Source organism: Camelina sativa, chromosome 12 (genome assembly GCF_000633955.1).
Source record: "Camelina sativa cultivar DH55 chromosome 12, Cs, whole genome shotgun sequence".
Classification (NCBI taxonomy): domain Eukaryota; kingdom Viridiplantae; phylum Streptophyta; class Magnoliopsida; order Brassicales; family Brassicaceae; genus Camelina; species Camelina sativa.
Window position 1 is genome coordinate 15,845,012 of NC_025696.1, and position 12,186 is coordinate 15,857,197.

Sequence of the window (12,186 nt, forward strand, 5' to 3'; positions counted from 1 at the left end):
TTAATCTTCTCTTGTTGGGTTTTGGGTTTTGTCAAGTTGATTTGTATCTGGAATTCTCATGTCATCTTGACATCTTGTAATTGTATCTAACGAAATCTAGTAAAACGAGGTGTTATTTTCACACGTTGTAAAAGTAAGACAATGTTTTGTTGCTTCTCTCTTACATGGGTTACGCTTGTTACAAAGATTTTTTGTTAACAGACAACATTGCTTACTCTTCAACAACCTATGTACAGTTTAAACTTCAAAGCCAGCCTGCTCATAAAACAAGTGGAGGAAAAGAAAAAGTAAACCTGTATTACTTGCTCCATAGCCAGATCTCTTACTTATTACTTATGAGATCTTGACATTGGTTCCAAGTGGTTCACCTTCAAGAAAATCTCCACGGAGATTGCGAATTTTGTTGACTGTGTTCTCTAGACATCTCTCTTTCACTCTTGTGTCTTTCGAAGAAGTTTGAGGTATGGTCATGACTGCGATTATGTCAAAATCTTTGCCACAGGAACTCACAAGGGATCGTCCCCACTACTACAATGAAATGTTTGGGTTTGGACAGCCTTCGTCGCAGCAACTCTAGCAGCGTTTGCTGCTCGGTTTGCGACCATCACTGCTCTGTTCACTCTCTCTTCAACTTTCACAACTTCACGTGCTTTATCGGCTGCTTTCCTTGCTTGCTGTTGATCAAAGAGAGAGAGGGAGAAGGATCAAATCTCATGTGGGTGTTTATGTTCAATTTGCTTACAAATGTAATCTCTTTCAGGAGATGAACAAAAATTATAGTACGTAACTTAATAAATTTGAGCAGGAGTAAGATAGATTATAAGATACCTGGACAGTGTCGAGAACCTTGGAATGACTGATGGAAAACGATGAATCAGGACGAGTGGTCTGCTCGGTAGGACAGCTGAGAACTCCGTCTTCCCAGTGGCCTGCCTGTGTCTCACCATTTCTGAACGTGTACATACCAAGCCCTTGCCTTCTCCCCTCATGCCAAGCTCCTTCATACCGATGCCCGTTTCCAAATTGATACACTCCAAAACCATGCATCCTGTCTGCAAAATACTCCCCAGCATATGTATCACCATTTCTGCAAGAGAGAGAAGTGGCTTCAAGTCAGATAGGTATATCACTTAATAACAGAAGACAGTGATGAATGCAATTGTATATATCCAAGCTCAAGTCAGCAACAAATAAGCTTGAGCCTTGATTCCCCCTAGACTTATAATTGTCTGAAACATAAGAATAACCGTGGCTAGAGAAGACAGCCAACAAAAAAACTTTTGGTTGAGATGCAAAATGAACTGAAAGCCAGAATCTTTCAAAGGGTAATCTCATGCAATTACTAATGCCAGTAACAATCAAGCTTAAAATAAAAGGGTGAGAGACGCCAACAGTAGAGGGTATTAGGCAGTACACCAATCTATCAACAACTCAAGATCGAAAGCCATAAATTTTAAGAACATCCCACGAGCAACATAGACATGAACCTAAACACAGCATCATAAAAGTAGAAGTAAAGCCTTAACTTTCAAAAACCACACTTACTTCAATTCCAAACCAGTCACACTAAAACGTCAATAGCATAGGACTAAAAAGTTAACCCTAAGCTAAACCATTTCTGCAAAAGTTAAAAACTGAAGAATATCTCACCTGAAATGATAATGACCAAGGCCATGTTTGACACCCCATTTAAACTCTCCAACAAAACGACTACCATCCTCAGAGGTATACACACCACAGCCATGGCTCTGTCCATTAGACCACTCACCAGCATACACATCCCCTGTATAAAACCTATAGATTCCAGTTCCATGTCTCATCCCTTGCCTGTATTGACCTCTGTACCTACTTCCTTTAGCCCAAGTTTCTACTCCATATCCATCATACTTCCCATCAATCCAATCCCCTTCATATTTACCCTTCATAGAATAGTAATAAACACCACTCCCTGAACACTTCCCCTTATGAAACTCTCCCTCGTAAACATCACCAGAGCTGTACTTCTGAACCCACGAGCCAGAGTTAGTCTTCTTCTCAGTCACAGGCTTCGACCCAATTGACCAAACAACATGTTTAGTACTCTCCTGAGATGTAGACGAGGATCTGGTAGGGGTAAGCTTGAGAGACAGCAACCGAGCGATAATCAAACGAATCGAAGGTAAGTGAGGAAGAGCGAACTTGAGAGAGATCGAGAGGACGAAAGAGAAAGCGATAATCGAAAAGACGAAAAGAAGGAAGAATCTGAAACTAATCAACAAGAAGAAGATGTAAAGAGGAGGAACAGAGAGAAGAAGTAAGAAACGAAGATGGAAACATATCAAACGGACTCTAAGAACATGACGGAGAAGCTTCTGATTAGTCGCTGATGGGATCGATGGAAGAGATGAAGAGAACCATGACAAAAGATACGACGGACAATAAGACGAAATCGAACCAAAGCTTCCGCGTTGTCTTCTGAAATCGTCAACGTTGAACGGATTAGAAGATCGAACCACCACAGGTCTCTTAGAAGTAAGATTCCGAGAAGACGAATCTGGGATTTCAACCGTCAGATGATGACGACTCTGAGCTTGTTGAACTTGATTGTTGAACCCACCAATGTCAGGGGTGAGAATCTCAGGTACTTGAAGAGGACGATGATGATGATGTTTAATCTTAGGTTTGGGATCCAAATCGGAGGAAGTAGATGATAAACAACCGGCGGTTTCTTTTCCGATGTACCGCCGTTCTGCTACAGTTGAATTCTTCAGATGCATTTACATACAGAATCTGGAGATTGAGAGATTAGGGTTTCTTAATAAAAATTAGGGTTTCTGTGATCTCAAAGAGACAGTATTGCTTTTTTGTTGTTGTTGTTGTTGGGTTCTCTTTAAACTGTGTTTCTCTAATTTTCAGGAAATGATGAAGAACGAGCTCAGTTTTGAAGCTAAGGTAAAGATAGCTTTGTTAAATAAAGCCCTCGTGTTTTGGTTTTATTTACAGATATTGCCATTCGTTTGCCCCCCCACTTGATCCTCAAGTTTTAAGTTTTAATAATGTGAGGTTAGTTAAATCTCTTTCGTCATTAATCAAGAGTGTATTATTCTCTAAGATACCCCCAAAAGACTCTATTTTAGTTTAATTAATTAAAACTAAATATACTTAGCGATTCAATGTTCTTCAAACATTTAATGCCGTACATAAATTTTTAAAATTCAAAGTCCTTAAACTTTCCTACGAGTATTAAAAATAGTACTATTCTAGGTAAACTAATTGTGTCAATTGCTTGTAGAAATGGCAAGAAAATGAACCTTTAATTATGTTTATCCGGATGGTTTTTTGTTGAATTGAGACTTCTTGTTTTGCTTGTACGGTCCTAATTCTACGTGTCTGCCATTAGCATTACAAACATTACCCTTTTCATGATTTTAATTATTATTTATTGATTATTGATATCGTTTTAAGCAAACATTATACATAAAAATATACAGTATAACCTTCAAGTCAGCCAATATTTAGCATGCATAATTCTAATGTTTTTAGGTAATGGTCTCATCTCGATAATCAATTATTGCAACTACTCATTTTATTCTCTTTGTATCCAAAATACAATTATTTGATTCATAACCAATTCATTGTATTATTCCCTCTGTTTCACAAAGAGTGTCATTTTGGCCTGATTTTTTGTTTCAAATTAAGTGTCATTTTAGATTTTCAATATAATATTAAGCATAAATTTACAACTTTAACCTCATATTCATTGAAGAATACCAAGAGGCAATATTAATTTTAAAGGTATAAGAGATATTTAAATATGTTTTCTTAATTTGTGTATAAAGTGTCAAAATGACACTTATTATAAAACAGAGAGAGTATTATATTTTACATAACGACACATAATTATAATGAGAAGTATTGTTCTTATATAATTAAGTGTGATCTAACATAACTTAGTGTTTTTGACATAATTAGTTTTTGTTTGATTCTCGCCGTAGAGCAATTAGATTATTCAAGAAGTGTGGTTATACAAGAAACATCAAATATAGTAAATAACGAATATTATTAGTAAAAAAGAATATATTTCAATAATAATATAAAGGTTCTTAAACATAATTAACAACTAAACAACTAAACTGCAAAAAGAAAAAAACCTCACTCATACCTAAACTAGAAAAAGTCCAACTATGATTAAGATGTAATTTCAACTCCCTATATTTAAATCTATCATTATATTTGTAAATAATAATAGACCTTAATGTATAATTAACTTTAAAAAGTACTATCTATGAATTTAATATAGAAAAAGTTTGAATTAGTAATAGAAAAAGTCAAAATTCACTAGTAAATATTTCAAAGACGAGAAAGAGTCATAAAAAAAAAATCAACGTTTTTTCGTATTGTATTAAATTTAGGTTCATCATAGATATTACTATTAGATAAGTCGTTTGTAATGATAATTCTATATATTTATTTTCTTCCAGTGCACGTAAAGGAAGATGAGATTAGAAGCAGGGGTGGTCTTGTAATAACAGAAATGATAAAGAGGTAAGATGAGTCACTCTGCGTCTTTGAGCTGCTCATCTGAGGCCACGTGTCGGCAACAAAGCGGCTAATATCACCTAATGCCTCGAGACGATAAAAACGGCACCGTTCGATACCGATCCAATCGCAATGGAGAGAGATAGATAAGTGTTTGTGGCAACTTGACTTTCTAATAATATCTATCTCTATTTAGAAATAGAGAGAGATATATCATCCAAAAGTGCACAAGTCTCTATCCTTTTGTTATGGGCTCCTCAAACGCATCTTTCCAATGTAGATATCAAACAAAAGCCTTATATACAAAATATCGAATGATAAAAAGGTAACAAAGCTTTTGACCATAATAAGTAAATAATTGAATATGGAAAGGTAATAAAGCAAAACTAACGAGATAAGATCTATAAAATTGTGGTTTAATATAAAATTTGGAACATACAACGCAACATAATGATAAGTTTAAAGTATTTAAATTTTAAGTTATTATATAACATTCTTAAATGATCAATACTGTATATTTTTCATTTTGTAACAATATTATACGGTACACCTAAGTTCGCAATTTCTTTAGGCCTAATGTTTCTCAACGCTTTGCTTCCATAGTTCTCTTTTCCATATCTACGAAAGGAAAAAGACGATTACACAAAACTAGATAAACAAATTGATTTTGTATTCGAGTTGTGTGGTCAGAGTTCTTGTGGATACATTAATTTAATGTCGCAATACATTCTCGTTTCTTGACAATCAATATAGGAGCGTTTTAGCCAATCATACTACCAAGTGTCTGTTTTGTGAACAAGCGAATTAGGCCATATACAGAAAAAGAAAAAAAAATCAAAGCTATATAAAGGTGATTATGATAAGTGCGGTGTAATTATAAATTTATTAGATAAGGACTCGTCCGATGTACGGTTTTAAATTTTGTAAATAAAACTAAATTTTAACAAAAATTTATTGTACATTATTTATAAAAATTTGTTTGCTATAATATATTGATTTATATCTATATACAAATGTTTTATGCAGGGGCGGATCCAAGACAGTGAAAGGTGGGACACGTGCCCTACACTGTTTTTTTTTTCCTTATACAATTTATATTGGATATATATTTATTTTCCATCAGCTGAATTTTTTAAAAATGCCCCACCCTAATAAAAATAAAAGTTGTATCTTAAACTCATGTTAAAAACTAAACAAAATATTTCAGTAAATAATAATTAAATAAGAAGATTCTCATAGTAATTTTATTTCCTAAAACAAATGCCAACGATTTTTTTTTTTAACTCATTTTCAATAAATCAATGAAAGAATATAGAAGTACAGTGGAAACAAAAAGGAAGAAAAACGACACACTGTTAAAATCAATATAATGATTCATCCTCTTCAATCATCCTCAATTCGATCATGGAGCCATGCTAGACCACCGAGAGCAAGATATAACTGCAACCGTCCATCTTTGGTGACACTAGAGGCAATCGCCCTAGCCAACTCATTGGCTTTCGGTGAAGAGAGCTTAAAACAGAGCTCCCCCATCACCCGTATTCCTCTAGCAATGTTGTCAAGTTCAGAACGGTATCTTGGTCATTCTCCCGGCGTTTTAATCGCATCCACCGCAGCATGACAGTCTAACCAAATCTCACAAGAAGTAATATGGAGTGCATGTAAACTTTGCAGACACCATGTGACACAATTCAGTTCTGCAGAAATCATGTTTGATCTTGGCAAGAAAGCATCTCTAGCATGATATAACACATTCCCTTCGTGATCCCCTAAGACCCATGCTCCACCACAAAAAGAGGAATCATTCACCCAAGATGAGTGAAGATTACACTTTAAATGTCCCAAAGCTGGTCTTGACCAACGTTGAATGACACTTTTCCCTCTCTGAGCTTCATTGTTTTCAGCTAGACCAATTAGATGTTGCTGCTTTACCCATTCCTCTGAAGTTTCCAACGCAGTAGCAACCAGGATATGGTGATTTGGGATACGCTGAGAAAAAATGAATTTATTCCTAGCCTTCCAGATGCCCCATAAGATCCAAGGTACTGCTATTCTTGTTCGTTCCGGTACTCCAGGTTTGCTCATCAAGTTAAAGACAAACTCGATATTGTCGACAATAGAGTTCATAAACCCATGAGTTGGTAGTGGTACTGAAGTCTCCCCCAAACCCTGTCAGCTAGCAAACAACCAAAGAGAGTATGGGATATGGTTTCCTCTGTAAATTGACAAACTTGACAAATAGGATTAACTTGTATCCCATGACTCCGCATACAATCCGCCACTGCAAGTGCCCCAGATAAATGTTCACAAATGCCAACGATTATATTTTTTTATTTTGCAAAGGAAACCTACAGATTATTATGATTTTTTTCCTTTCATCAGCTAAAATATTTTCTTAGTGTTACTTTTTTGGGTTGTTCTACTTTTAAAAACACCAAACTTATTTACAATAAGTAACAGTTTTGTGATTAATTTATATTATGGGAAACTATTTAGTTAGAAGAATCATTTTTTGTCTAGTTTTCTAAATTTATTTGCTATGATTAAACCATATAAATCTTGTTATATTATTTTTAATTGATAATTTGTTCATATACCAATTTTTAATCTAAATTTTAATTAACATTTTTTAAACTATAGTCTATTTCGTTGAAAGATAAATGTTTAATAAATGACAAATAAAATAGTGATGAAAATGTTATTAAATATAAAAACCTTATTACAGTTCTATAATTTTTAAATAAATTTATCACATAACTTATTTTTATTTTTGTACAATTTTTTGATTTTTTTTGTTATATCGTGCCCATGCTGAAAAATGTTCTGGATCCGCCACTGGTTTTATGTATGTTACCATTAAAAGTGTATTTTTACATCGAGGTATATTGTATGTTACAAATATATTATTTACTACCACCTAGAAAATATCTAATGAACAAATTAAGTCAACTATTATATGTCTCTTTACTTTCACTTTCGCATAGTTTTTTTAATCACTAAAATTGTTATCTTTAAAAATATTTTGAATAAAAAATAAATTACATCACAATAGTGTACGACTAACCATGGAGAGAACCTCGGTTCTGCCCTCCTCCCTTATAGAGAGAACCTTGCGTCCAACCTCCTCCACCATGAAGAAAATCTTCGCTCCGCGTTTCTCCATTGGGGAGATAACATTGCGTCCAACCTCCCCACATTCCTCCTTTGGAAAGATTACCTTGCGCCCAACCTCATCCACCATAGAGAGAACCACGGCTCTGTCCTCCACCTGTGTAGAGAGAACATGTTCACGTCTTTAAGCTATTTCAAAGTGGCTTGCTGCAGCAACTAATGAAATAAAAGACCCTTTTCTAACGTCACAAAATCTTTTAATAGTAGCTAATGTTAAATTTCCCAATGTATTTCATGCAAGTTTGTTTGACACACCATGATGTAGCCTCTGTCTCCAAGCTCCTATGGATCTATCAACAATGATTTATGTTTTTTCAATCTATATATGTTTGTTGTAGGTTTGTGTATGATTAGCTTATTTTATCCAACCATTAGGTTGATGACCTTCTCCTTTTTATCTCCTTTTGAGATTGAACGAATACTAACAATTATGTTTGCACAAAAAAAGAAAAAGGTCTATGACCAACCAATCAAAGTTGAGAAATTAGAAGAAAATTAATTTGACATAATTAATAAAATAATAGAAAATTATAAGCACGGTAATATATGAATCTCAAGTAATTCAAAGATGAGAATATAAATTAAATAAAACAATCTAAAACTACTACAATAAATTTTAAAATACAGTATTAGAAAAAGAAGATGCATATATTAATCTTCCATTTTTTTGGGTCAACATTAGGCTGGGAATTTTAACTAAATCTGAAACCCGAACCCGACCCGAAATAAACAGTTCGGTTCGGATTCGCGAACCCGACCCGAAATAAGCAGTTCGGTTCGGATTCGGATAGTATGTAATACCCAATCGGATTCAGTTTCTCTGAACTTTGGATACCCGATCGGTTTCGGGTATTACCCGATACCCGAAGAAGATCCGAATTAAGTACAAAAATGCACTTATGTGGATTCGAACCCAGCACCTTAGGTATTTTTGTAATTAATGCACCTAAGGTGCTGGGTTCGAATCAAGCAAATATGCACCTAAGGTGTGCATCATAAACCACTTTGCCACCTTAGTTATTCTGTCATATTTTGAAAACGTTAAATATTTATGTATACACAAATATATATGTATTCTAAAATTCCTAATTGAATTATTCTTTCCTTTCTCAATCAACACAATAACTCTAAAATCCATAATTGATTTATTTTTTATATTATCCAGATCAATTTTATGACATGAAAAACAAATCTATATAAAAAAAAAGAGTGATAGTTTGTGGGGTTTGAGTAGTGAGATTGGAAAGAGAGATAAATATGAATCATATCATACAATTTGCTATAGCTATTGTTAGATTTGGTAGGAGATTTGAAGGATTTGGTTATTGAAGTGATGATCATGGATGAATAAATCTAGGGTTTTGGCTGAAAAAGAGAGAGATGAAGAGGAGCGAGACAAAGAATAGGAAGGTAGAAGGTAGATTTTTTTTTTTCTTTTTTTTTTTGTCCACGACAGAATTTTTTTTTTTTTTAATTCGGGTAAACCTGAAATTACCCGAACCCGAAGACACCCGATCCAAACCCGACCCGATATTATAAAATACCCGATCGGGTTTGTATCTCTGCATCCGAAAATTCAAAAATCCGAAAATCCGAACATCTGAACCCGAATCCAATCGGATACCCGAATGCGTAGGGCTAGTCAACATATTAATATTACCTATTACCTATTGCCTAGGGCTAGAGTTAATATTTTTCTGTATATTTTCTTTAATCTCTTTTCTATTTTATGAGAAAATTCATTCCAATGAGCTCATTGTTTTTTAAAAAAATTTCTTGCTTCCCACTTTCTTATAAGACATATTATCGTTCGATGATATGATCGCTTTCTATTTAGTTGATCTAGTGTTATATGATCTATGCTGTTATCTTGCATTTGTGTATTCATCTTTTTTTTATGCTACATGTCCTGCAAATTATTATAAATAATAATAACACCGTGAGAAATTTGTTAATCCCAAAAACCTTAGTTATTATGCATAAGAAACTTTGTTAACACTTCAAACTCAAAGATTGCATAGTATACATTATGAAATTGCGAAACGAAAAAAAATTCAAAGAAACGACGACGAAAACACGTGGTAACATTTAGGAATCTTTATATATATTTGTTTCGATTAGACAACAAATGAATTTCCTTCGAGATTTGTCAAACAAAAGGTTAATAAATAAAAAATTACCAAGAAAAACAAAGCGATCAAAATTATTTTGTTTGGTGAAAAATATGTCATCATCTATTTGCTTATATAGAGGGGTGTATTTACAATCTTTTTTCTTTTAAGATTAACAAAGGTTTTTTTTAATATAATAAGATTACAATTATCTTATGCATCGTTTTACCAAGCTTGAAAACTGTGATTTCTGATTGTTAAAATTGACATGTGTCACGATCTGATGAGTTACTAACTTTGATATGTGATTTCTGATCGCTAAAACTGACACGTGTCACGATTTGATGAGTTACTAACTCGGATATTTAATCGTTAAAACGGACACATGTCATGATCTGATGAGTTTTTAACTTTGATCTTTGATCATTAAAACTTACACGTGTCACGATCTGCTGAGTTACTAACTTTGAGAACCAAACTTTATATAATAAGATTATGATCATATTTAGTGTAGTACTGTTCCAAAAAATGAAATTGAGAGACTAAATTCGATAAATTGTTTTGACACTTAGGTGACTGAAAGAAAAGAACTTGAATATAATTGTATTGAATTGGTTTATGAAATTCATTTGTATGTTTTTAAAAAGAAATTAAATAAATATATATATATATATATATATATATACTGAACGCGTTGAGACGTTCGCAATTCACATGTTCATTAGAGCATGATTAGTGGTGAGTACTCTTATGGGTACTCTCTATATTGGGCCCCAAATACACAATATTAAACCATTATCCAGTCCATTTGGGTGAGTATCGTTCCTTCTGAAAGCATTTCGAGCAACACCCAGAGTAACGCAACATGGCGTTTTGCCATTGGTTCGAAGTTAAATATAAAAGTTAATTTTTTTTTCTTCGTTTTTTTGTTTCTGAGAAACGGAACCGACTCTCTCTCTCTCTCTCTTCTCTGTCGGGTGAAAGACAAAGGCGATCGAAGTCGCGATCTTTCCAAATTCCGGGGAAATCCATCGATTCACACCAAATCCGTTGAATTTCCGGCTAAATATGGAGGTTATGCCTTCTCCAAAAGGTAAAACACTCCCCTTCAATTGCTTCCTCTCATCTTACAAAACCCTAAAACCAAAACATCAATCCCATCAATTGCTTCCTCTCTTCTCCTCCGTTCTCGCCCTCTCTCTTCCTCTGCTCACTATTTTACCTCCCCTAATTCCTCTATTTCCCGACCAAATTCATTCATCGGACTCGCCGGATTCAACAACTCTTCCGTCACTCAAGCGGCTGCTTCTCACTCCCGACTCTTCCCTCTTTCTTTACAATTCCCTTCTCCTCGAAGCTTCTCCTCCAGCTCAGCTCAAGTGCGATTTCATTCTATTTCAGTATTAGCTACTCAATTTTGGAACAAAGATTGTTAATTTTTGTCGTCTTGTTGTTATTTTTGTAGCCAAGTCAAAATGAGTATACGGAGATGGCATGGGAAGGTGTTATCAACGCCTTTGACGCAGCTCGTAATTCGAACCAACAGATTGTGGAATCAGAACATTTGATGAAAGGTCTTCTTTAGCAAAAAGATGGTATGGCTAGGAGGATTTTTACCAAAGCCGGAATCGACAACTCATTTGTTCTTCAGGCTACGGATGACTTCATATCTAATCAACCAAAGGTTACAGGTGATTACTAGGTTCATCTCTTAGTGTTGTATTAGAGAACGCAAAGAGGTATAAGAAAGAGATGTTAGATAGTTATGTATCGGTTGAACATCTTCTGTTGGCTTATTATTCGGATATGAGGTTTGGTCAAGAGTTTTTCAAGAACATGAAACTTGATAAACTTGGCACACATTTTTTGGACCACCAGGTTCGTTAAATAATATCAATGTCTTGGACCGCTCCCCGGTGTTTGATGATATCCTAGAGGGTCATGCTCCGAGAGTTACATACGTTGTCAATGGACGGCAATACAAAATGGCGTACTACCTCACTGACGGTATCTATCCCAAATGGGCAACTTTCATCCAATCCATTACACTTCCACGTGGTCGAAAAGCAAAACTCTTCGCTCAATGGCAAGAAGGATGTCGTAAAGATGTAGAGCGTGCATTTGGAGTCTTGCAAGCTCGATTTACAATCGTGAAGAATCCCGCACTTTTTTGGGATAAAGGAAAAATAGGGAAAATAATGAGAGCATCTATCATCCTGCATAACATGATAGTGGAAGATGAACGACATGACTACAATTTCTACGATCCAACGGAATTCCATCAGGTAGAAGGAAGCAGAAGTTCTCAAGTCGATTTATCATATTCTACAGATACGCCAACAAATCTACATAATATGATGGGCATTCGAGATGATGTTCATAATAC

General features: G+C 34.6%; 1 protein-coding gene across 1 annotated transcript; it reads right to left on the bottom strand.

Moving 5' to 3' along the window:
- LOC104731870 lies at positions 96-2,901 on the bottom strand. Its single transcript, XM_010451368.2, has 3 exons — positions 1,651-2,901; positions 829-1,087; positions 96-674 (listed from the first exon to the last, which is right to left on the bottom strand). The coding sequence occupies exons 1-3, from the start codon at positions 2,754-2,756 to the stop codon at positions 507-509; spliced, it is 1,533 nt and encodes a 510-aa protein (XP_010449670.1). The 5' UTR covers positions 2,757-2,901; the 3' UTR covers positions 96-506.